The sequence below is a fragment of the Mesoplodon bidens genome (genome assembly GCF_964165515.1).
Source record: "Mesoplodon bidens genome assembly, chromosome: 10".
Lineage (NCBI taxonomy): Eukaryota > Metazoa > Chordata > Mammalia > Artiodactyla > Ziphiidae > Mesoplodon > Mesoplodon bidens.
In genome coordinates, this window is record NC_138172.1 from 52,149,193 (window position 1) to 52,175,991 (window position 26,799).

General features: G+C 46.0%; 1 protein-coding gene across 2 annotated transcripts in view; it reads left to right on the forward strand.

Annotated features, from left to right (window-relative positions):
- GLB1 (galactosidase beta 1) overlaps positions 1–26,799 on the forward strand; it is a 92,556-nt gene that overhangs the window by 15,905 nt on the left and 49,852 nt on the right. The window contains exons 2-9 of one of the 2 annotated variants that reach the window (XM_081245809.1): positions 7,671–7,840; positions 9,971–10,121; positions 10,656–10,716; positions 12,194–12,288; positions 17,157–17,337; positions 19,965–20,023; positions 21,448–21,569; positions 21,656–21,696. In XM_081245809.1, the coding sequence (XP_081101935.1) occupies positions 7,671–7,840; positions 9,971–10,121; positions 10,656–10,716; positions 12,194–12,288; positions 17,157–17,337; positions 19,965–20,023; positions 21,448–21,569; positions 21,656–21,696 (880 nt within the window). The remainder of the gene's footprint in view (positions 1–7,670; positions 7,841–9,970; positions 10,122–10,655; positions 10,717–12,193; positions 12,289–17,156; positions 17,338–19,964; positions 20,024–21,447; positions 21,570–21,655; positions 21,697–26,799) is intronic. The other variant, XM_081245810.1, reaches the window with a different exon arrangement.

Consider the following 26,799-nt stretch of genomic DNA (forward strand, 5'->3'; position numbering starts at 1 on the left):
TGCATTGTCCTAAGTCCCGCTGGGGAAGGAATATTTATTGTGTGTACTTAGGGTGGCATCACAGGGCCCTTCCTCAAGGGGATCCATCCAATCCTTCCTTCCATCAGCTGTTTGTTGTAGAACCGCCTCAGAGCTGGGAACCAGATGAAGGAGTCATGATTTTCCACTGCAGGGGCTGACCTCAGCCTTTTGCTCACGAGTGATTGATTTTTTTCTTGCGAGACACATCAAGCAGCACCCTCACTGGTTGGCCAACCATCTCACCCTCTAGGAATGCTGTCGTTTCTGAGCCCTTGCCTGAGGTCACCTCTGTCAACAACACCCCAGCTGCCACTCTGGCCTAGCTGGTTGTGGTGGTAATTATGTCCATCTGCATCTGGCGGTTAAGTGGTACCTCTTTGGTTATGCCAGGATCTCATCACCCTCGAAGACACGAGGGAGCATCTTCTGTCACCCCCTGCCCACAGAGCACAGCCCTCAGGGGACTTCTGGAGGACACCAGGACCCTCCTTACTGCTGTGTTCCTTACTGAAGGGTGTGTTCTCTGGCCAGTCCTGGGGAGTATGGTCAGATGTTGGGGTGTCTGGTCACCGTTTTTACTTTCTCACTTCTTGGAGCCATCTCATACCTTCCTCAGGATTCCATGGCAGTCCGGGCACCTCTACCTTATTTCCTGTAAGTCAATATCATGTTCAAGTTCCAAGGCACTGGGTTCCAACAGCACAGGGACTGGGTTGGGCACCTCTACCAAGATGATAGCTCACACATGGGAGTACGCACCATGTCCACACACTCCCCTCTATCTGCCTTGTGTTCTGCCCCCTCAAGATCCCCTCCCAGTGTCCCCCCTGCCCCTCCCCGATTAAGTCCTGGCCTTATCTTTCTGGCAGGAGATGTAGGTCTCTTTAAACATTGCCATAGAAGCCTCTGGCATTCACAGAATGCCCTGAGTGGATGGCTGATTTGAGCCTGTCAACCGGTCTCTTTCCTCAGCTTCCAATCTGTTAGTAAAAACCAGCCAATCTCACAATCCTTATAATTACCAGCACCCACCCCTCCGCCCCATTCCACGGGGCTAATGCAGATGCCCACTCCCCCCCCCCGCCCGTGCCCCCTCCCAGTCCTGCACAGGTGAGGGCCTTATCGTGTGTGTTTGCATACCATGGGCCGTCGCCACCCACTTAGCACCAGCTGTTTGACGCACAGGAAATGAGAAATCCAGGTATTGACTCACATCCTGAGGATCTGCTGTTTAGGACAATTCTGGTACCAAGTGTCTTAACTTGGGTTCCTCTAAAACATGAAACCAGGGCTGGAGTGCAGGTGATCTGGGAAGCGGTCCAAGAGGGACGGATTCTCACTCTGGGCACCAGGACCACGATTCTGCCAAGGTCTCCTGGAGAGCTGACTGAACGTCTCCCGAATTGCCTGCCTAAGAGAGGAGGGTGGGGCTTCTCCGGTGGTGCAGTGGTTGAGAGTCCGCCTGCCAATGCAGGGGACACAGGTTCATGCCCCGGTCTGGGAAGATCCCTCATGCCGCAGAGCGGCTGGGCCCGTGAGCCATGGCCGCTGAGCCTGCGCGTCCGGAGCCTGTGCTCCGCAACGGGAGAGGCCACAACAGTGAGAGGCCCGCGTACCGCAAAAAAAAAAAAAAAAAAAGAGGGTGCAGTTATCCACTCCCACTGGTTGAGGGCCGCTCCGAGGTGCGTGGACTCCCCCCGACACCTGGGTTCCTGGGTGAGCAGGTGCCCGTAGCGTGTGGGTGGGAAAGACACAAAGACTTGACGGGTGAGCTTGAGATGAGACACGGTCAGCACACTGTACACAGAACTCGTGCGGGACTATCCACAGGAGCTGACATAGGTGTGTTTTTTTGAGGTTTCGTTTTTTTGTTTGTTTGTTTTTTTAATTTTTGGCCGCACCTCGAGGCATGCGTGATCTTAGCTCCCCGACCAGGGATGGAACCCGCCCCACCCCCTGCAGTGGAAGCGCGGAGTCTTAACCACTGGACCGCCAGGAAGTCCCCAGGTGTGTTTTAAAAAACACGTCTTGACCTTCTCTTTATTCTGTCTCAGAGATCTTACCACAGTGGCAAGAATAAGTCATTACTCTCAGGATGTACATAATGTTTCATCATGTGTGTGTATGTACATTCATATGCAATACACATAACATAGAAACCGTAATTTATTTCATCAGTCCACTTTTTGTGTGTGTGTGTGTGGTACGCGGGCCTCTCACTGTTGTGGCCTCTCCTGTTGCGGAGCACAGGCTCCGGACTCGCAGGCTCAGCGGCCATGGCTCACAGGCCCAGCCGCTCCGCAGCATGTGGGATCCTCCCGGACCGGGGCACGAACCCGCGTCCCCTGCATCGGCAGGCTGACTCCCAACCACTGCGCCACCAGGGAAGCCCCATCAGTCCACTTTTTAAGTTTAATCTTTTTCCAGTTTTATTGAGAAATAATTGGCATATAGCACTTGGATAAGTTTAAGGCGAACAGTGTGATTTATTTACATGTTGTGAAATGATTACCACAATAGGTTCAGCTAACACCCATCTTCTCATACAGATAAAATAAAAAGGAAAGAAAGAAAGAAGAAAGGAAAAAAATTTTTTCTCCTTATGATGAGAACTCTTAGGATCTACTGTCTTAACAGCTTTCCTGTATATCCTACAGCAGTGTTAGCTATAGTCATCATGTTGTACATTACATCCCTGGTATTTATTTATCTGATAACCGGAAGTTTGTGCCTCTTTTTTTTTTTTTTTTTTCCTGGCTGTGCCACACAGCATGTGGGATCTTAGTGCCCCCACCAGGGATTGAACCTGCACCCCCTGAAGTGGGAGCGCAGAGTCTTAACCACTAGACTGTCAGGGAAGTGCCTAGAAGTTTGTGCCTTTTGACCACCTTTCTCCAATTCTCCCTGCCCCTGACTTTTTAATTTGTGTCATCATTTTACTAGGAAAAATTTGCACACATAAAAATTGAGAGTTGAAAACATTTTATACTCACCTTTCAAATTCTACCATTAACAATTACTATTAATCCATCCCTCCATCCATCAATCCATCTTATTTTTGGGATGCGTTTCACAGTAAGTTGCAGACATCAGTGTACTTCCCCTCAAATACATCAGCATATAAATCATTAATTAGAGGTCAATATTTGTTTATATGCCTTTTTTTCCCTCTTAAGGTTAACTTTACATACAATGAAATGCACAAATCGTAAGTGCACCGTTTGATGAGTTTTGGCAAATGCATATATCTGGTAATCCAAAACCCTGATTCAGCCCTAGAACATTACCCTTGCCCCCAGAAAGTTCCCTCATAGTCCTTCCCAAGCATTGTTATTTTCTAACAATACTCTATTTTGTTTTAATACCATCAGCTTTTCAGAGTAACTCCATTGCTGGACTTTTAGAATGTCCCCCATTTCAGGCTTGGCTTATCACTTCCTTGTGTTATAGTTAGATTTGGGTTCAGTGGAGATTTAAGTTCCACAATGAGCACTGCTTGGAGGAAAGGCTGTATCCTTCCTCATGAATCAAAACATGGGAGTGGGCTTCCCTGGTGGCGCAGTGGTTGAGAGTCTGCTTGCCGATGCAGGGGACATGGGTTCGTGCCCTGGTCTGGGAAGATCCAACATGCCGTCGAGTGGCTGGGCCCATGAGCCATGGCCGCTGAGCCTGCGCGTCCGGAGCCTGTGCTCCGCAACGGGAGAGGCCACAACTGAGAGGCTCGCGTACCGCAAATAAAAACAAAACAAAACAAAAAAAACATGGGAGTGACGTCTGCTCGCTCCATTTTTATGAGGTTGACGCTGAGCAGCTGGGATCACGGAGAATCTGCCTGATCCCTTCTTTATAAAAGTCCATCAACCTTGCTGATGGTTTTAGCATCCATTGATGATTATACCTTAAATCCATTATTTCACTAAGTTCAGAAAAGGGGGTTTTTCAGATTCTGTTATTCCATCTGCATTTATTAGCTGGAATTCTGTGAAGAGTTTTCCATTGTCAGCTTTACGGTTACCCCAAAATATAGTTTTCATGTGAAAGGGAAAGAACCTTTTAGAGTATGGGCAACCTCCAAAGGTGACCGATTAGTTCTTTTTTCCTCTCTGTGTATCATTATGAACTCAGGTGTTAATATCCTTGCAGCCTTCCCCCACCCCTGCCTCCAGGTCATATGTCTCTTAGGTTTCTCTCTCTTAAAAAAAAAAAAAAAAAAAAAGCTCAAATTTTTCTACCTGAGGCCAATGGGAGCCTCTTCAGGTTAGTCTCCGTGTTCATCCTGCATCTAACCAACCCCTCCCCCCACCCCCCGCCCCCTGGTCCTGTGGGTTCCATCTCCTGCCCGCTGCCCACCTTGCTGCCACCCACCATCGTCCATGATTCTGCTTCCTTTATTGCCGTTTCAGGAAAAGACCACAGTGCCAAATATTTGAAAACATGTCTGATCCTATCATTCTTCTGTTTAAGTTGCTCTCTGTAGCTCTTGGCATAAAGCCCAGGCCCTTGAACATGGACTCCAGGGCTCATTCAGTCTGGCCCCTGCCTGTCTCCCCTGTTTCGGCTGCCACCATGCTTTATCTGTGTTGAGGTTCCATTGCTCCTTCCCTGAATCCTGTGTTGTACATTACATCCCTGGTATTTATTTATCTGATAACCGGAAGTTTGCGCCTCTTTTTTTTTTTTTTTTTTTTGCTGTGCCACGCGGCATGTGGGATCTTAGTGCCCCCACCAGGGATTGAACCTGCACCCCCTGAAGTGGGAGTGCAGAGTCTTAACCACTAGGCTGTCAGGGAAGTGCCTGGAAGTTTGTGCCTTTTGACCACCTTTCTCCAATTCTCCCTGCCCCTGACTTTTTAATTTGTGTCAACATTTTACTAGGAAAAATTTCAGGAGGGTGGAGCCCCCTCCACCAGGGCTCACAGTTTCCTCTGCCTGTGTTGCCCATCCCCTTGGCTAACTCTTCCTCATGCTGGGGCTCAGCTTAGACCCATTATTCTTAACCCTGCCTGTACATTACATCCTCTGGGCAGTTTTAAGAAATACCAATGCCTGGGCTCCACCCAAGATCAATTAACATCTGAATGTCTGGGCAATGAGGCTTGACTTTGCTATTTTTAAAAGCCTGCGCAGGTGATTCTGATGTGTGGCCAAGGTTGAGAACCACAGTTTGGGGTGTTCCTTCCTCTGGGAAACTTGTCCCCCAGGCCTGGATTACATGCCATTTATTACTGCTGCAGCCTTCTGCTCTAATCCTGTCCCCCCAGCTTTACTCAGATATAATTGATGGATAATGCTGTGTACGTTGAAGGTGTACAACCTGGTGGTTTTATCCTCATTTTACTATGTAGGCCTCACTATGTCCACTCTTGGGTTTCTTCCTTGCTAGACAGAAGCTTCATGTGGTCTGTGGCTGCATCTGTGTGGTTCCCCTCTGTTATTACCCAGCACATAGTAGGTGTTTGTAATACTTGCAAGTGCTTGTTAGGTTGATGTTTGGGCTGGATTTTGAGGTTGTTTGAATGCAGAGGTGCTGTGCTCTGTGGGACAAAGGCCATATTCCACCATCTGCCCAGATCGTTTCTCTCCAACCTCATCTGCTTCTCCAAATCCCTTCCCTTAGACAAGTGAACTCCAAACAGCCCTTTCCTTTTCCCAGTTCTGCCCAAAGGTGCTCACTCCCTTTCTACCTGTACAAACACTTTCCCCAACATATGGGCCACCTTTGAACTCAAAGAACTTGTGGGAAACCCTTATTTGACATTTAATCATATACATGCTGTGAGATGTTTTCAAAGTCATCCATTGGGGCACCTGGTATAAGAAATCATGTGAGTTTCTTGCTTTTGAGTAGCAATTAAAGCGTTGTTTGGAGATATTAAATTGACACTCTGGCCTTCTAAAAAATGATTCTTAAATTATTTGTTTATTTTTGGTTAGCTTTAGTAACTCGCGTACAGTAAAACTTTCCCCTAAGTTGCCCCTAAGCAGTCTCCTGGTGGCATGCAAGATCTTTAGCTCCCCGACCAGGGACTGAACCCGGGCCCCCTGCAGTGGAAGCTTGGAGTCCTAACCACTGGACTGCCAGGGAATGCCCACAGTCACAATACTTTACATTTGGATTTCAGGCCAAAGGTGATCTAGGACCCTTGCTCTCATTGATGTTTCTAGATATGGCTTCAAGGGCAACCCCCAAAGCTCTCATGGACTGTGATGCTGCTATGAAAAAGAGATTAAAAAAAAAAAAAGCCTAAAGATGCACAAGGAATCTTACCAACAATGGAGGATACTAATTAAATGGTCTCTTGTAGCCCTTGTCCTGTTGGAACCTGAGGTCTATTTCTACCTTTTTATATCCACCAGAGGGCAGTGTTCTATTCTGCCTCACAGTCGGCCTCCCCTTTGAGGTCTCCCCTTTCTTTTCTTTTTTTTTTTTAATTAAAAAATTTTTTTTGGCCACGCTGCATGGCATGTGGGATTTTAGTTCCCTGACCAGGGATCCAACCCAAGCCCCTGCACTGGAAGCACAGAGTCTTAACCACTGGACCACCAGGGAAGTCCCAGAGGTCTTCCCTTTCAAATCCTAGCATTTCAGCTCCTGAAGTGATCCCCAAACTGTGTTTCCCAAACTTTGATTTGACTTCTAGAAATACATCTTACATCTCAACCCCACAGAGACATACAACCATATACAACTCTATATATGTATATATAACAAAATTTCATAAAATGACACGTTTTCATAGAGAACAGACCTGTGGTTGCCAAGGGGGAGGGGGGTTGGGAGAGGGATGGAGTGGGAGTTTGGGATTAGCAGATGCAAACTATTATATATAGAATGGAAAAACAACAAGGTCCTACTGTGTAACACAGGGAACTATATTCAATATCCTGTGATAAACCATAATGGAAAAGAATATGAAAAAGAATGTATATATGTGTATAACTGAATCACTTTACTGTACAGCAAAAATTAAGACAACATTGTAAATCAACTATACTTCAATCAAATAAACTTAAAAAAAAACACTTGTCTTTACTATGTGCAATACACTGATATTTCTATTCTCTTTCATTATAAAAAGTGCCAATCATCACCAAATTGAGTTCATGACCTACAAATGGGGTTGCACATACTGCCTTAGAGTTCATTTAGCCTGGCATCCTGCATATTTATGGATGAAGAGATGCAGGGTTAGAGAGGGATGCTCAGTCATTGTGGGACTCAGCGCAGCACCTAGGATAAGGCTTCAGGGCTTCGGACTTCTGATCTGTTGCTTTCAGCACAAAGACATTCCTGATGGACACCCAGAGCTCTGGCAGGTCACAGCCATGGGGGCCAGGGTGTGTATGTGTGTGTTCCAGCTCCAGCACACTGAGCTTCGCCACACCTTGCGAAGAGTCCCCTGCAGCAGGGTTTTCTCTTTGGGCATGTAACTTCTGCAGCTCACCCACTGATTGTCACATTGGTGCCGGCCTCTGGAATCCTGCACGTGGCTCCTCCGTGCCCTGACTTATTAGTGGTTTGCTTTATAGCCCAGAATCAAGAACGTACACAAACTAAGAGGGAAGGGAGTCAGTTGCCACTGTTGAAGCGTCTGCTTCTGAGATGCGGAGGGTGGAAGTTCTCATGTGGTTCCGTCCTTGCTCTGTAGAACGCCTCCCAGAGGACTTTCGAGATCGATTATGGCCACAACTGCTTCCTCAAGGATGGCCAGCCCTTCCGCTACATCTCGGGAAGCATTCACTATTTCCGCGTGCCCCGTTTCTACTGGAAGGACCGGCTGCTGAAGATGAAGATGGCTGGGCTGAATGCCATCCAGACGTAAGTAGGAGGGCACTGGGCTCTCACCTGGGCCTGGACACCCACCCCTGGAGGGAGGGTCCAGCTGCATCTCTCGGCGCAGCTGTTTCATTGCTCAGAACGGGGAATAGCATGGTCTGGGGTCCCGGGAGCGTCTAGTCATGGGCTTGAGTGTCCCTTCTTTAGACAATTAACTACTTCTTCCCACCTTGAACTTTGTCACCAGAAATCATAAAATGGATATCAGCTTGAAAGGGCAAAGGGAAGTAACAATGGTTGAGCGTTTACTGTGTGCAGGGCACATTACATGGATGATGCCATTTCTCCAAGGTCACCCTTCTTGTTTGCAGCTGGCGAAACTGAAATTTGCCCAGGCACATGTTTTTGGACAGAGGTCCCGCTGAGATTTGAAGATAAGGGTGTTGGTAGGCAACCATAGCTCCTCTCAGCTCCTAGAGGGATATGCCTTGTTGCGTAGATTCCTGAAACCTAGTTTGTCTTTGTGGTTCTGCTGGGGTGATTCCATGGCCCAAGGTTACAGAATTTTATCCCCAAAACTAGCTCTCCTTATCTCTTCTGCTGTTGTAAAGTGACTAATTGAGAAGGAAGTTGGAGTGGCTGGCCACTTTGGTTTTTGCATTGCTGATGTGGATTGCTGATAACTCTTCAAAGATAAAGGGTGAGAAAACCCAGCGGCAGATTCCTGGGACAGATAGTTAGGAAGAATCCCACTTGTTATTCTGGTTCTAAGGCCACTGGGACATGTCTGTAGCTTCAACACTAAGTTCTGGGGGACCAAGACTGTTCCAAGGAACCCTGAAACCATGGGATTGCGGGAAAAAAACACAAGCCAGCGGTCATCAAAGACACCTTTGTGATGGCAGTGGGTGGCTTCACATTTAAAGTTGTGTCCCAGGGCTTCTCTGGTGGCGCAGTGGTTAAGAATCCACCTGCCAATGCAGGGGATATAGGTTCGAGCCCTGGTCCGGGAAGATCCCACATGCCACGGAGCAACTAAGCCCATGCGCCACAACTACTGAGCCTGCGCTCCAGAGCCCACGAGCCACAACTAGTGAAGCCTGCATGCTTAGAGCCCGTGCTCCGCAACAAGAGAAGCCACCGCAAGCAGAAGCCCGCGCACCACAACGAAGAGTAGCCACCGCTCGCTGCAACTAGAGAGAGCCCGCACGCAGCAATGAAGACCCAACGCAGCCAAAAATTTAATTTAAAAAAATAAACTTTTAAAAATAAATAAATAAGTAAGTTTGTATCCCATGCTGCAGGCAGCCCAAGGAGCTGGTTGGAATTTTATTTTATTTTTTATAAATTTATTTATTTATTTATTTATTTTTGGCTGCATTGGGTCTTCATTGGTGCATGCAGGCTTTCTCTAGTTGTGGCGAGCGGAGGCTACTCTTCATTGTGGTGTGCGGGCTCCTTCTCATTGCGGTGGCTTCTCTTGTTGCGGAGCATGGGCTCTAGGCACGCAGGCTTCAGTGGTTGTGGCACGCGGGCTCAGTAATTGTGGCACACAAGCTCTAGAGCGCAGGCTCAGTAGTTGTGGCGCACGGGCTTAGTTGCTCCGCAGCATGTGGGATTTTCCCGGACCAGGGCTTGAACCCGTGTCCGCTGCATTGGCAGGAGGATTCTTAACCACTGTGCCACCAGGGAAGTCCCAGAATTTTTGTTATTTTACCTCCTTCGGGCTATTCCTGACAAAATCTTTTGTTAGGAGGACACAGGGCTTGGAGGTTTTCCCATTTTTATTGAAAAATATTTTTCAAAAAATAAGTATGCCTCTTATTACTTTAGCACCAATATTTTCATTTTTCCTAAGCCCTTACATAGGCATAAGTAATTTTTCCATAGTAGTAATTTGTGTCCCTGAACTCTGTATTGTTTTTTAAGTCAAGCATTAAATAGGAATGGGAGTTCTTTGAAGGTCATACACTTAAAAGTGTTCCCCACAAGTTTGATTCTCTTGGTAGCTGCTGTGAAAACTCAAAAGAAGGCTTCTTTTCTGGGAGTCTGCCTTAGGAAGATGTCTGTGTGTCCTGCGGGTTTATAGTTCTGCAGACGGTTCAGAAATTCACGTAGGACACCTGGATTTTTTGAGCTATTTCCAGGAAGGGGCTGTGTGTGTCTTGGCAGGTACGTGGCCTGGAACTTCCACGAGCCCCAGCCAGGACAGTATGAGTTCACTGGGGACCATGACGTGGAGCATTTTATTCAGCTGGCACATGAGCTGGGACTGCTGGTCATCCTGAGGCCTGGACCTTACATCTGTGCGGAGTGGGACATGGTGAGTGCGGCTAGACCTGCCCTGCCTGCCTGGTGTGCGGACAGGCAGGGATCTGGGGGCAAGTGAATTAAAGCAGCGTTGGTAAGTCTCTAATTCCAGGTAACACGGGCCTGTGACTGAGCAAACCCAGTTGTCTTTTACCTTGGGCAGTGCCCAGGCAGAGAGGAGCAGGGAGGGATCAGAAGGCATGGGTCCTCCTCTTGGTGGTCACATACAGAAGTCAGTTTCCTCATCTGTAAAAAGAAGTTCATGGTGTGGCCTCTGTCTGCCTCACAGGGTAGTTGTGAGGTTAAGTGGAGGAATCTGTAGAAAAGGCTTTGATTCTCAAAACATTGCATTCATGCAGAGTGATCTTATTTTTATTATGTGTACAATTTCTAATTGCCCTGAAAGTTACAACCCAGAAAGCCCAGCTCAAATACCCCTTCTCCCTGACACTTTTCTTCTTTCCCCTCACTGCTAATAGTAATTTCTGTCTCCCCTAAGACCTTATTATGGCCTCTTCTTCCTTTTTTTTTTTTTTCCCCCTCCTAGGGAGGATTACCTGCTTGGCTACTAGAGAAAGAATCTATTGTTCTCCGTTCTTCTGATCCAGGTAAGCTGTTACAGATGTCTTAAGAGAATTTAAGAAAGCTTAGATAATTTATATCAAAAGAGTCAGGTATTTCAAAGGCTGGGGTACTCCTGGGCGAATGCTTCCAAAAGTTTAGCGAAAGTGTGAGTGTTCATCCTCCTCCTCCAGATACTGAATGTTTTAGGAAAGAAGGACTATTCGAACAACTTGACCAGATCTCGCTGATACCCTGGTAACTCTTTGAATTGGCACTGGGCCCTGTTTGTGGTTGACTGGCTGATTTTAATGCTTTCTCTGCCTCTGTTCTTAGAATACGACATGGCTGGTGATGACTCCCAGCTAATCAGAATGGCACGTGTAGTTTCTGCAGTGGTGCCACTGGATTTCTCAGTAGCTGCGATGTCTTCAGTTCCTTTGTCTACTTTTACAAAGTTATCTGTAAAATGATAGGTTTTTTTCTTGTCTAGCTGTAAACCCTGATCAATCTGCAGGTCCCATTTAGCTGCTATTCTTTTTTTTTTTTTAATTTTTATTGGAGTATAGTCGATTTACAATGTTGTGTTACTTTCTGCTGTACAGCAAAGTGAATCAGCTATAAATATACATATCTCAACTCTTTTTTAGATTCTTTTCCCATATAGGTCATTACAGAGAATTGAGTAGAGTTCTTAGCTGCATTTCTGTCTTCTGAAGGCTTCAGTTTCTCTTGGTGATGAAGCTGGTCATAAGAGCAGCTAACACTGATTAAATTTGCTGCGTAAAAGGCTAGTATATTATGCTCTATATGCATTTCCTTCTTGGTGTACTACCCTCACATTTTACGCTCTTAGTATATTAGTGTTTTTCCACATTTTATCTCAATTAATCCTTACACCAACTTTATGACCTATGTACTCTGTTATCCCCATTTGACAATGTAAATGTATAATTGATTAGAACTTAATTTTTAAAAAACTCAACTGTGACAGAGAGGACACATCACTCAGTCATTCAACAAACATTGGTGGATGCCTCCTGTGCTGCAGGCTTTTTGTCCTAATGGCAGGGACAGATACCAGGCATACTGGTCCTTGTCCTCTCAGAGCTCTGCTGAGGAGACAACTCTCGGCAGGACAACTTTTTTTTTTTTTTTTTTGCGGTACGCGGACCTCTCACTGTTGTGGCCTCTCCCATTACGGAGCACAGGCTCCGGACGCGCAAGCTCAGCAGCCATGGCTCACGGGCCCAGCCGCTCTGCGGCATGCGGGATCTTCCCACACGGGGGCACGAACCCGTGTCCCCTGCATCGGCAGGCGGACTCTCAACCACTGCGCCACCAGGGAAGCCCGGCAGGGCAACTTTTAGCAGACTTTTAGTGCATGTAGCACCCCCCATTTCAGAAAGTGGTTGTTGAATCCAGTCTGTTCAATCTCTGCTGCCAGCCCCAGGGTAATAGGCTGCGGTTGTGTCTCTTTGTAGAAAAAGGCGTGTGATGGTGTTAAACCTGGTTGTCTTCCAGATTACCTTGCAGCTGTGGACAAGTGGTTGGGAATCCTTCTGCCCAAGATGAGGCCCCTCCTCTATCAGAATGGAGGGCCGATTATAACAGTGCAGGTAACCGCAGAGAGGAGCCTGGCCGGGTCAGGGGAGGTTTCCACCCATCCACATTATATATGGGAACAAAGCAGACATGAACCTCATATGTCTATTTCTTTCTTTTTTTTTTCTTTTTAATTTTTAAGATTGAAGTATAGTTGATTTGCTATGTTGTGTTAGTTTCAAGTGTACAGCAAAGTGATTCAGTCATATACATATATACGTATATATATATTTTTTCCAGATTCTTTTCCACTATAAATTATTACAAGATATTGAATATAGTTCCCTGTGCTATACAGTAGGTCCTTGCTGTTTATCTTCATATGTCTATTTCTTTAAGAGGCAATGCCACAGATGGTGCTTTGATTTAAATTGCATTTTGGGGAGGCATTACCATTTTTGAATGCTTGCTGTGTGAGACTCTCTGCTGGATGCCCTACAAATGCTATTCAGTTATTCCAACCACCATCTTCAAAGAGGTTAACTGACTTGGCCAAGGTCACGCAGCTGGCAGATGTTGCAGCCTGGCTCCTCTCCGGTGCCACGTTGCCTTCTGGCCACAGGGATGCAGCATGGACTGACCTACTTTGGTGTCTGCACTGCCTAGGCCGTCAGTTTCCATGGGTGTGGAAAGAGAATGCAGTGAATTGGGGCCACTGTTTTCTCTCCTACTTCCTGCCCTCACTTTCCTTCTTCCATGTGTTTTTCACTTTGCAATGACTGGTAGATTGTGAGGTATATCACGTGGTAAGAATTTTCCAAGTGAAAAATAGGTATACTTGACCTGCGATGATTTTTAATGTTTGTAAAAATACTTAGGTAAAACAAAACCATGTCTGTTGGTCATTTACCAAGGACGCTCTGATTGCAAAGAATACGTTATGTAAAACTGGCTGCATCCTGGACCAGCAAGGGGGTGCGTGCGGTGCTCCCTAGGGGAGCGTGGGCCAGATTTCCTTCTTGTGAATAGCACTGTGGAGTGTTTGCAGGGACGGTCATTGTGGGGAGGGAGCCTGGCCATTTCCATGCCCTTCAGATATGAGAGGGCTGGGCTGGCCAGGGTGTCCTGCGTGGTGGAGAGAGGCCAGGCTGCTACTCCCAGAGAGGTGTACTGATAGCACTCACTGCCCCTCACCTGTCCTGAGTCTGTACCAGTTAAGCTTACAGAAGCCCATTTTCCTGTACGAAGATTTCAAGGCTGAAACTGGATGTATCTGCATAGCTGGGTCTTCTTCCTTTCTCTTGATCTCAGGTTTTCCTCAGTTTCCCTTGCTTTTTAGTTTCTGCTTCTGCCGAAATCACTTTCCATTTTTGCTGACGGCTTTTCTGTACTTTTTGGTTATTGAAATGCACCACAATGTCAACAAATATGAACTGTGCAGGGGAGAGCAAAGCTGACTGTCTTGGGGGGCATTTCCTCCTCTGTCCATCCCTGGCAACCTCAGATGACTTGAACTTGACTGTGGATCCTGCTGGAGGACTCAGCTTCCTCCTCTCCCTTCCCCCCGTCACATCTCCACCTGCTAAAATCCCACCTAATCCTTTTGCCCCTTGATAATTAGGAGTGGGGGCCTTCCACCCACAAATTTGCTTCATCCAGTTTGTGAGGTACTCATGAGGGATTAGCCCTGTTTATACCTGCTGTTTTGGAAAAGGAACAACTGAAAACATCTGCAGTGTTTTGTTGCTTTATTAAGGAGCTACAGGGTGAGATAATTATTCTAGAACAAAGACCTGCAACCTGCAAACCTGGCCCTCTGCCTGTTTTTGTAAATAAAGGCCACTGGCACATGACCACGCCCGACCATTTATATATTGTCTGGGGCTGCTTGTGAACCACAATAGCACAGTTCAGTAGTGGAGACAGAGACATATGGCCAAAAAGCTCCAGATATTTACTCTCTGGCCCTTTATAGAAAAAGTTGGCAAACTCCTACTCTAGAAAAATGAGCGTTCCTCTGAGGCTAACTGCAACTTCGTCTATGAGTCTCAAGCCCTTATCTGTGTGTTTCTCCTCTCACCTCCCCCGCCTCCACACACACCTCTTCTTTCCTCTCATTGGCAATGATAGAGAACTTGACTGTATGCCTTATTGCCAGCTTTCTGAGCACTTAGCAGGTGCCAGGTGTTGTGCAAAAGCCCTATTCGTGTATTGGCTCAGTGAATCCTCATACAACCCAGTGAGGTAGATACGCTCACCTCTTACAGACAAAGTGACATTTTACAGGTGGAGCCACCTGGATAAGAAGAGGCAGAGCTGAGGTTTGTACAGGGACTCGGGCCTCTCACGTCTGTGCCTGTGACCGCAGCACAAAGCTGTCTTGCGAATGTCGAGCTTTTCTCTTTCTCTAAAAACCTAACCAAATTAGGTATATGCCTTTATTACAATCCTGTTTAAAATACAGTCCTGTATTTTATCTTAATACAATGATGATAATAGATAAATAAGATTTGAAAGGGTAAGTGAAAATCAATGACATTGGCTTGGGGCTTGGCCAGAAAAGAACGAGAGGTGCAGAGGCGCTGGGCCCTCTTAGTTGCTAAAGCCGACCCTTAAATTTAGCTCTGAACTTCTTGTCAGCCAGATGATGAAGGAAGACACAGCCATTTAAGTAGCTCTTAATTAAAGAGGAGAAAAAAGAAAATGAGGGGGACAGTACCTTGCCAGTATTTGCAAAGCTTTTCTTAAGATTTATTTCAATTATTTCCAAAGGGACTTCTGAGGCACTAATCAGAGTATCAGGATCAGTCATCCAAGGGGAGTTTCCTACTCTCTGTGAGTGGCAAACACCTTCTATTGCAGGATGGCTTCATGACCTGTGAAGCCCTTGATACTGGCCTACCACTACTTGTTTTGCTTCTTTTTTTTTTTAATTTAATTTATTATTATTTTTTTTTTTTGGCTGCACCTCGTGGCATATGGGATCCTAGTTCCCCGACCAGGGATGGAACCCACGTCCCCTGCACTGGAAGCACAGAGTCTTAATCCCTGGACCTCCAGGGAAGTCCTTGTTTTGCTTCTTTCTTTCTTTCTCTCTTTCTTTCTTTCTTTCTTTAATTTATTTTATTTTTGGCTGCGTTGGGTCTTTGTTGCTGCACGTGTGCTTTCTCTAGTTGCGGCGAGCAGGGGCTACCCTTCGTTGCAGAGCATAGGCTCTAGGTGCACAGGTTTCAGTAGTTGTGGCTTGTGGGTTCTAGAGCACAGGCTCAGTAGTTGTGGCACACGGGCTTAGTTGCTCCGCGACATGTGGGATCTTCCGGGACCAGGGCTTGAACCCGTGTCCCCTGCATTGGCAGGCGGATTCTTAACCACTGCACCACCAGGGAAGCCCTGTTTTGCTTCTTGAACCCATAACATGAAAGTATAGTCAGAGGGATTCTCGCTGAGAAAACCATCGTGCATTAAACCATTTGGGAGGAGGTGCTTTGCAGATGATGATGGTGGTGTCTAGTTCTTCTACATCACTCCCTACTCCCTTCCCACTCCCCAGCTCTGTCCATAGGCTTCATGGAGCTACTAGCAATTTTGCCAACAGCATACTCCTTGCAGGAATACTCTCTACCTCCTGCTTCCCTGACCAGAGGGTGCCTTTCTGTCTAGAGCTGCCTCGGGCAATCCCTCCGGGGAAGCTTCCTTAACCATCTCTTCCAACCACTCTCAGACTGGGCACCTCTTTTCTGGGGGCTCACAGTTTCTTACGCTCATATTCAAAGGCCATGTATCCCTAGGATCACAAAAATTTGTTTTGCGTTGTGTGCAGGTAGAAATTGTTATGTATGGGAAATTTTAAAATTTTTGTAAAATTGTGAAGTATACCACACACACATTAATGTGCAATAATGAAGCATTATGATGAGAACAGCCACAGAGTGACCACCCAAGATGGAAAATGGTACGTGGCCAGGACCCTGGAAGCTTCCCAGGTGTCCTTCTTAATCACACCCCACTTCTTCTCACTCTTCTGACTTTCGTAGCCATCAGCTTCTTGCTTTTCTTTCACGTTTACCAATTATGTGCACACCAAGACTTGATAGTTTGGTTTTGAATGATTTGGATTTTCTATTCGGGAAATTGTATCGTGTGTATTTTTCAGTGTCATGCTTCTTTCACCAACCTCTATACCTCTAAGATTCTTTGGTGTATTGGATTTTTTGGTGTATCTGGTGTATTGGAAATAAATGAAGGTCATTCATTTTATTGCTTTAGAGCAATGTTACTTAATCTTTTTTTCATTGTTGCCCATTAAAGATCCTCTCTAGACATATTTTTCTAATTGCCCCCCATGAAATTTTAATACCTGAGATATACTGTATAATTGTACATATATCTGTACTTTATATGAAAAATAAGATTTTTTTTAAAATCCTATAAAAATCAGCTCCCACCTCCTTGGGGATGCTCTCCACCTCATTGAGAATGGACACTTCAGAGCAGGGGTTACTACCCTCAGCACTATTGTCATTGTACCCAGTAATTCTTTGTTGTGGTGGCTGACAATGCAGGATCTCTAGCAACATCCTTTGGCCTCTACCCACTGAATTAACAGATGATTTTTCTTCATTTTTTAATATTTTTGCCATGGAAAGGTATTATTTATGTAAGGTTTAAAGTATCGGTTACCTATTATAGGGGACAATATCACTACAATCTGAAAACTAACATATTGGTTGTTTTCCTTATTTCTGGGAGGTATTAGAAGGTAGGTTTTTATGCTGAGTTGCTTTTTGGAAAATGAGTTTTGAGGCTTGAGTGTAGGAGATATTTGGGGGTATTACTAAGCCTTGTCATCTCAGAGATGTGCAGGTAGTTTCTCTAAACAAAAGCTTGCCTTCGGACGTTGGAGTCTCCTGATTTCTTTCCCCTCCTCTTTTTAAATTTGCAGGTTGAAAATGAATATGGCAGCTACTATACCTGTGATTACAACTACCTGCGTTTCCTGCAGAAGCGTTTCCACTACCACCTGGGTGAGGACGTGCTCCTGTTCACCACGGACGGGGTGCGTGAGAGTCTCCTGCAGTGCGGGGCACTGCAGGGGCTCTATGCCACCGTGGACTTCGGAGCAGGTTGGTGTCTACAGTCACAGAAACCCAGCTGAGCAGGCAGGTTTGGGCTTTTTACTCCATCGGTCGTTCTAGGCAGCTGTTGTTCAAGTGGCAAGGGCATATCGAGTGAGATTTCCCAAATTTCCCTGTGTCTGGTAACTGGTAAAATAGAAAACCTGATAATGCACCCCTCCATTGCAGAGATCATTTTATGTCAGCTGAGCTGGCCCTTAGGTCAAGAGCTCCATTTCCAGCCCTGGCGGAGCTGGCTGAAGCCTGGAGTCCCGTTCTCTTAGGGGCTGCCTGCCAGGAGCAGTTCCAGGTGGAGGAGCTCCACCTTACAGGCTCTGTCTGGGATGTGCTGCTCTTCCCTGCTCCCCCTGTCCCCCGAGTCGTGGCTGGATGCTCAAGCTGGGTCGTGGCCATCGTGAACTCTGAGGCCAGCCCTGGGGTTCGGGGAACTTACCTGGCACTTCCGTTTTCTTTCTACATAAACTCATAAGGCTGGGAACTGTGATGGGCCGGAGGTGGTTTGGCAGATGCTACAAAAAATCGTCTTGCCTGATGCATTAGTGCTGTGTAAGCTGCTGAGGTTCCACACATGAAAGGAGGGCTGGGATGCTTCGGGCTGTAATGACATTAAGAAATCTCCATGTAGGTTGAGAGCAGCTTTCATAAAAGGCATGGCAGCTAAATGCATTGTGTGATCCTGGACTTTTTTTTTCCGTGTTTTTTTTTCTTTCTTTGGTTCTTGTTGTTATGAAGGACATTATTGAGACAATTGAAATCTTTGAATAAAGCCTTTAGATTAGATAATAGTATTCTATCCATGTTAATTTCCTGTTTTTTATCATTGTATTCTGTTTATTTAAAGAATGCCCTTGCCCTTAGGGGATACACAGTGAAGTATCTAGGGGTAAGGGGCCATTCTGTCTGAAAATTACTCTCAAATGGCTCAGAAAAAAATATGCATATTCATATAGAGAGGGAAAACCTGATAAATGTGGTAAAATGTTAACAGTTGGGGAACCTGGGTGAAGGGAAGATGAGTTCTTTGTACTATTCTCACAGCTTTTCTGTAAGTCTGAAATTATTTCAAAATGAAAAGTTACTGCCCCACCCAAAAAGACCAGCTCTTCAAGTAGCATAAGGATCCCGCTGTTCTCCCATCTGAGGGATGAGACACACATCCAGCGTTGCCTTCTCTTGAGAAGGATGTACAGAAAACTGAAGCTGCATTTTTAAAAAGATTCTTCTACACTACCAACAAGGAAATAACTGGCTCTGAGTGAATTGAGTGTTTCTAGAAACATGGTACGTTGCTCAGAGCATTTGATGATGAAATAACTCATCTACAAAGCGCTGCACAGGAAGTGGCATGCTGGTTTCGTCCTGCTTTGGCACACTTCCCAACACAGTGGTGAAAAAGCACAGTATTTTTCTGTTGGGAGGAACAAATTGAAGATTATTATGAGTTAGTTGTAAGCATTATTTGTATATAGGATGACAGCACATACAAATAATGCTTCTGCTGCGGGTTCAAGGACAGACACTCAAGACCAGTGTACCTGGGGCAGGTGGGGCTGTGGTAGCTTTATTCATCTGTGTGCAAGAGGGGCAGTGCCTGGGGTCAGATCCCAGGAGAGGCGCCTGAGAGCAGCATTTAAAGATCTGGAAGCTACCGAACGCTTAATAGTGAGAAATTTACAGCCATAAAATAAATGAGATTCCATTCTTTCTTGATCGGCACATTCTCTCCTGAAAGCTGGCCTTACAGAGAAGCCCAAGGCTTGTCCAAGAGCAGGGGGTTTTTGGAGACTTGGCTGGTGTTCCTTTCACACTGGGACACTCACTGCGGGAACTGGACTGTGCAGTGTGGGGTCAGGGTGTCCTCTGCTCTGGCTGGGAAGCACTGTGCGTGTTCACTGATGTAAAGCAGCCCATTACCTCTCTGGGGAGAAACACTTTCTCTCTTTAGAGGTGGAGGGGAGAACAGAGACGTGGGAAAGCAAGATGAGATACAAGCATCCTAATGGAATATTTCAGAAGAAAAAATTGAGTTTGCGAGTAGTCTGGAATGACTGTTGATGTACAAATTAAAATTCAGAGTATACTCCATGATTCAGGGATAAATGTAAGTAGAGCACATTTGTCCCTTTGATTTGTTAATTAAGTGGTAGATATTTGTGCCACTATGATGTGTATGGCACTGTGGAGCTTACCAAGAAGTATGTTCAAAGCAGGGCTATCCTGTAGGGAGCAGCTAGGTCAACCAGATGTCCGAGTGAAGAGAGAGAGAGAGAGAGAGAGAGAGAGAGAGAGAGAGAGAGAGAGAGAGAGAGAGGCACCAGCCATGTGTCCAGGTGCTGGGGACACAGAGGAAGCACAAAGCCTGTGCCGTGATCTCCCAAAGGAAAGCAGTCAGGAGAGGCCCGGGCACTGTTCACAGAGGAAGCATCATTCCGTGGTCCCCACGGTCCGTCAAATGCATGGCCTGAGTCCCCACCTAAAGCTAGCTTGGACGTGTGCAAGCCCCTGGGGGTGTGGGGAAGGGCGGGGGCCTCGGGCGCAAGTCCTACGAAGGAATCTTTTTATTTAACTTCTTGTCATTCCCATGGCTGACCGTCCTTCTCCCTCTCATTTTTCAGATGTCAACATCACAGCTGCTTTCCTAATCCAGAGGAAGAGTGAACCCAAAGGACCCTTGGTAAGAATCAGGTGTGAGGCCTGGGGAGACTGTTTGCTTGTACTAACTTCATTACCGCTGCTGGGAGAGAGCGATTAACTGCTGCAGAGGGTGGGAATGGATCCTTGGTTTCTCTGGGTCTGAGGTCAGCAGCTGATGGGAGTGTAGAGACCCCCTTCTGGACACATGGGAAACAGCAGAAGCAGTGCTGCTGCTTGACACTGAGGCCCTGCACTGGAGGGGGGCAGAATGGGGACCAAAGTGAACATCCCGCCTCTATCAGGCTCTGCGCTCTTGCATACCTCATCGTATTTGGTCCTCGTGCCAGCTCTCATAGGTAGTATCATTGTCTCCATTTTCAGTGAAGCTCAGAGACCACGTCACTTGCCCAGGGTCGTACAGCTGGTGAGTGGCAGGGCCAGGATCTGTGTTCAGGTCTGTGTTTCTTGAAAGCTCTTTGTGACAGAGCTTCTCCACCTTTAGTGTGCTTACAAATCACGTGGGGCTCTTGCCAAAATGCAAACGTTGATCTGTTGGGTCTGGGAGGGGATTGAGATTCTGCATTTCTGACAAGCAACCAGGTGACATGGGGATGTAGGGTTGCTGACCACTCTGGGAGCCACGGGGCTCTGTGACATGCTGTGTAGGCGCCTGGGAGGTGGAGATGGCGGCCAGGTCCTGGCAGGTGTGCTCAGCCCATCAATGATGCAGCCCTCTCTGTGCTTCCCTTCTCCTTGCATTTGTGGCAGTTATCCTTGTCACTTGGCCCCGTGTAAGGGGGAATATCCTGTGCCTTCCCCGCAGCACGTCAGGCTGCCCCGCCTGTGTACCCACCTTTGTACAAAGCAGCCTTTTCTGAACCTGGTCTCTGCTTGGTGAGCCATGCAGAACCCAAGTTCCCAGACTCTGGGTGGAGCTATTTCCTGGAGCCTGAGACAAGAAGTCCCTAGAACACGTCCAGATTTCTCTTTCCTTCTATAGATCAAGGGCTTGGCAGGGTCATGCCCAACAGAAACATGAAGTGCTTGGGGCCTGCTTGGCAGAATATTTGGACAAGTCTACCTCACTTTAAGTCAACCTGAGATCTGAAAATCTGGATTCACACAAAGGGTGAATTTGGAGCTAATTATTTTATAAACATTTTGTCATCTGATTCTTTTGCCCAACAAACTTTCCTACCATATTCAAACTGGGGATTGGTTAACAAGATTTTGATGCAGGTACAACTTTTCAGGGACACCTGTATTGTCCGCACCTGAGACCTGAGTTTAGGCAATGCTATATGGGATGTCCTCATTGGTCCTCCAGCTCCAGGTAAAGTAATGAATGTCAGCTCCTCTGCCCACCTGTTTCTCGGTAGAGAACCTAGGGCAGTAGTTACTGAGAAGCCCAGCATGTGAAAGTCTTAAGTCTATCCTAAGCTCCGTATCCCTTTCTCTTTTCAGGTCAATTCTGAATTCTACACTGGCTGGTTAGACCATTGGGGCCAACCTCACTCAACAGTCAAGACTAAAGTGGTGGCTTCCTCCCTTCACGATATTCTTTCCCGAGGGGCCAGTGTGAACATGTGAGTGTTATTTTTCGGAGGGGAGGCTGCTCTCCGTAGCTGTGGGCTCATGGTGAAGTACTGTCTGTTCTCTTGTGTCCTTGTAGGTACATGTTTATAGGTGGCACCAATTTTGCCTACTGGAATGGTAAGAGCAATTTAACATCTGTTTGTAGAATCTAATCCTAAAATGTTTCTGGTGCTTGATTTTTGGAGGGGTGTGCCTATGGACAATTGTTATTTTCTATTTTTGTTTGCTTTCTCCCAAATTTTCTAATATATAAGAATTGCCTATACAATTTAAAGAATCATTTTTCTTTTATTTATTAAGAAGAGGAGAGAAATGTTGAATTTACTTTTCTATTGAGAACTGATTTTAAAAAATTGAGTATCCAGGTGTTATGAAATAATCAGTGTTATATAAATGAGGAACTGCATTATGATGATTATAAATTACCCTTCTATACTTGTTTTAGATGCTCACAAATTACTTGTTCTTTTAAAATTAAATTCAGAATTTTAATTTAATTTATAAATGTGTTATAGAATCATAGAAATGGAATATTTTTCATATGTAAATACGAATCTTTCAAAGTTTTCTTTTTTTCTTTTCTTTTTTTATTTTATTGAAGTATAGTAGATTTACAGTGTTGTGGTAGTTTCAGATGTACAGCAAAGTGATTCAGATATAGATAGATATAGATATATAGATATGTATTGTTTTTCAGATTCTTTTCCCTAATAGGTTATTATAAAATATTGAGTATAGTTCTCTGACTATACAGTAGGTCAAAAAATCATCTTTCCTTAAAAAAGATTTAAGAGACATAACTTGTACATTTAGAACCTATTGTTTTAAATCAAGCTAGTCAGGCATGTCATAGTCTCTGGCTATAACTTACTTGTTCATATATTCTGGTCTTTTTCTTCTCTTTTTTTAAAAAAAAACACTTTGTTTTGTTGAGATATAATTCACATACCATAAAATTCATGATTTGGGGAATTTCCTGGCTGTCCAGTGGTTAGAACTCCGCGCTCTCACTGCCGAAGACCTGGGTTTGATCCTTGGTTGGGAAACTAAGACCCCACAAGCCACATGGTGTGGCCAAAATAATAAATAAATAAATTCATGATTTTAAAGTATACAATTCAGTGGTGTTTAGTTTATCACAAACTTGTGCAGCCATTATCACCATCTAATTCCAGAACATTTTCATTACCCCAAAAAGAAACCTCGTACCCAAGAAATGCCCCACTCTCCCTCCTCCCAGCCCCTGGCAACCACTAGTCTACTCCCTGTCTTTATGGATTTGCCTATTCTGGACATTTCATACGAAGGGAACCATACAATTTGTGGTCTTTTGTGTTTGACTTCTTTCATTCAGCATAATCTTCTCAAGGTTCATCTATATTGTACTGTGTATCAGGACTTCATTCCTTTTTATTGCTGAATAATATTCTATTGTGTGGATATACCACATTTTGTTTATCCATTCATCAACGGATGGACATTTGGGATGTTCCCCCTTTTGGGCCATTATGAATAATGTTCCTATGAACATTGATGTGTAAGTATTTGTTTGAACCCCTGTTTCAATTCTTTTGGCTTTACACCTAGGAGTGGGATTGCTGTTTCATATGGTAACTAACTCTATATTTAGAGTTAGAGGAACTGCCACAGTGTTTTCTAAAGCAGCTGCACCATTTTACATTCCTATATGGCCTATATGGTCTTTTTTTTTTTTTTTTTTGCGTTACGCGGGCCTCTCACTGCTGTGGCCTCTCCCGTTGCGGAGCACAGGCTCTGGACGCGCAGGCTCAACGGCCATGGCTCATGGGCCCAGCCACTCCGCGGCATGTGGGATCCTCCCAGACCGGGGCACGAACCCGTGTCCCCTGCATCGGCAGGCGGACTCCCAACCACTGCGCCACCAGGGAAGCCCTGGTCTTTTTTTTTTAGTAGGAAAAATTATGGTAAAATTCTCTTCATTGTCATTGACTTTTGCCAGACAAACCATCCTATATTGCTTTTCTCTAAACCTCATTCCCCACATCTCTCCACATCTGCATTTTCCTCTAGGAGTCACTGAGGATTCTCTACAGTTGAGTTTTGGAAACCTAATTGGACCTCAGTCTCCTGGTGTTAGTAATTGGACACTATCAGCTCTTAATGAATTTTCTTCTTCAAACTGCTATCTTTTGTGCAGGGCAGGATGGTCAAGGAGAAGACTTTGGTTAAAGTATTATTAATATTATTATTAGAGCCAGAAAATGGAGATAATGCAAAGTTCAAATGTCATTTCTTAAAAGACAGTAGTGTGCCAAGGTTGGTGATTGAAGTTAGATCAGCCCTGTGTCTGTCTTCCCCTTAGAAACACTTCAGACTTTGTGATGCCTTTTGCATTCAGAAAGTAGAGATTCCTCCTAGCTTCCATCCATGGAACCAAGACCAGTCACCAATCCAGGAATAAAGACTGATATTTTTTGAAACTTTACAGTTCATGAAACAATTTTTTATATCCTATTATTTTATTGAAAACAATACATTCTTTTTTTTTAATATATTTATTTATTTTTGGCTGCATTGGGTCTTCGTCGTTGGGTCTTAGTTGCTGCGCGCGGGCTTTCGCCAGTTGCGGCGAGCGGGGGCTGCTCTTTGTTGTGGTGCACGGGCTTCTCATTGCGGTGGCCTCTCCCGCTGCAGAGCACAGGCTCTAGGCGAGTGGGCTTCAGTAGTTGTGGCACGCGGACTCAGTAGTTGTGGCTCGTGGGCTGTAGGGCGCAGGCCCAGTAGTTGTGGCACACTAGCTTAGTTGCTCCGTGGCATGTGGAATATTCCCAGACCAGGGATCAAACCTGTGTCCCCTGCATTGGCAGGCAGATTCTCAACCACTGCGCCACCAGGGAAGTCCCAATACATTCTTTTTTAAAATTTACGTATAATAACTGATTCACTTTGCTGTACACCTGAAGCTAATACAACATTGTAAATCAGCTATACTCCAATAAAAATTTTAAAAATAAATAAAATTTACATGTATAAAACTACCGCTCAGAAGTTGTCCTTAATCCTGTCCCTTGCCCCTGACCCTGCCATAAACAATACAAGGCTTTTTCTGCCTCTGTTTTCCCATTTAGTCCTCATAGCAGTCTCATCTGGGCTGGGGATTATGGACCCACTTTACAGAGAAGAAAAACAGGGTACCAAAAAAGTCCACAAGATTCCCATTCAGTTGGCAGAGAGTGGAGCCTGGGCTCAAACTCAGGCCTTGGAAAGCTGGTCACCGCTCTTTGGATAACTCCTTGCAGCCTGAAGCCTGTGTTTCCAACCCCCAAACCAGCCCCTCTGTGTTTGCGGGCCTTTCTCTCCTGCCCTGTTGCCCGGTCTCTTTGTGGGAGTTGGGCGGGGGAGTGAGCAGTCTCTGCTTTTGGCTGCTATTCTTCGGGCCAGCTTCCCAGAGGAGAGCATGGGAGAAAACCTCCGGCTCAGGTGCTCACTGCGTTCCTGCCCACAATAGCTGCCCATGCTGTGCAGATAGGCGCCCACTCTGTGCTCATGTATCCCCACGGGAGCCAGGCTGTCCTCTCCTCCTCACACACCCTGCAAAGCTGAGGAGCGGTACATCCTGCCATTTCTCTTGTCTTCCTACCTCACACTCCCCAGCGTGGCCAGAGGAGGCTGAAGTCAGCACTGTTTCCCTAGGACACTGCCCTGTGGGGATCTGAAACATCCAGAGGAAGATTCTACTGATAGAACTGCACAGACTTAGTTTTCCAGTCTGTCCTGTAACCCATTGGCCAACTTCCCAGCCTGGGTTCCACTGGCCCGTAAAGTATGTTTCTGGGTGTTCACACTTGTTGACACTCCTTCACAGAGCTCCTTCTCATGCATGGCTCTGCAGGGGCCTCGGGTAAACAAGGCCATGCCTACCACTAGGATGCACTTGGTCTAGTGGAGCGAGGTCACTGCCACACTGAGCAAGAGGAGGGACCACAAAGGAGAAGGTGAGCTCCTTGCAGCAAGGGATGTGGTTTTTCTTTTCTTTGCATCTCACAGCAAAGGATGTGTTTTAACATAGGTGTTCCCAGAGGCAGGAGAGCAAAAGTAATATGACTGGATCAATTCAATTGGTTGAGTGGTCCAGGTCTTTCAAAATATAGATTCTGTGCATAGAACAGATTAGACAGTCTTTGGGGGATGACCTGATCCTTGGCCTCCCTCATCTGTCAACCCCGCCACCAGTAGGATCACCCAGGGCGGCTCCATCATTCGTGAGCTGTGGGATCACTCCAAGGAATTCGTTACTAAATCATAGTGAACTGTCAGATTTTGTGCCTCATTTACTTAAAAATTAGATTGGATATAAGATTATCCTAAAATAACTGTATTCTTTCACACACTTGCACTGCAAAATGCTCTCTGGAATAGAAGAGAAAGGGGTGGCATGGAGCCTTGCTGGTCTGCAAACAGCAGTGTCAGTGTCACCTGGGAGGCTTAGTTAGAAATGCAGAGTCTCAGGTCTGACCCTAGCCCTGGTGAATCAGAATCCCAGGTTGGGCTAAGGAGTGTGTTTTAACGAGCTCTCCACGTGACTCTCAGGCCAGGGCAGGTTGTGCTGACACAGGGTCACTGCCCAAATTTGCAGAGTCTCCTATCTGTGAATATCACCTGTGACAAGGCTGGGGCCCACTGGTCTAGACTGTGCCCCCTGGACAATAATTGCAACGCTGTTTGCTTTTTGCATCCACAGTATTGGCATTACCTATTAGTCTCTGTGGCGGGTCATGTTCCCTGGGAAACGGACTCTGAGATTGCCTGGCACAAGTTTATTGGGGTGTGCTCCCAGCGGCAACACCAGTGAGAGTCAGGATTGGGCAGAAGGAGAAGCTGGGCAGTGATGCAGTCTCAGAAGTGGCTCAGCTGATTCTAGAGGAAGCTCTGGAGCTGGGATGGCCCTTTGAGGCAAGGGGACTGGGCTTTTATATCCCTGCACTGGTCAATCTTTGGATGTGGGCGATCCCAGGAGGGGTGTAATCTTGGGCAAGGCGGCCCAGCAGAGGTCAAGGACCAGAGAGGGGCACTCAGCCAGCACTCCCGGTAACTGGGGGAATGAGTGAGTGCCTGGGCCCTGAAGGTCAATGTGAGAGGCACACCAGAGCACCCCCTAACTCTTTGCAGACATTACAAACGCCCAAGGTTACACTTGACTTTCAGTGGGCTGATGTGTGTCTGCAGTCATCTCCCAGTTTG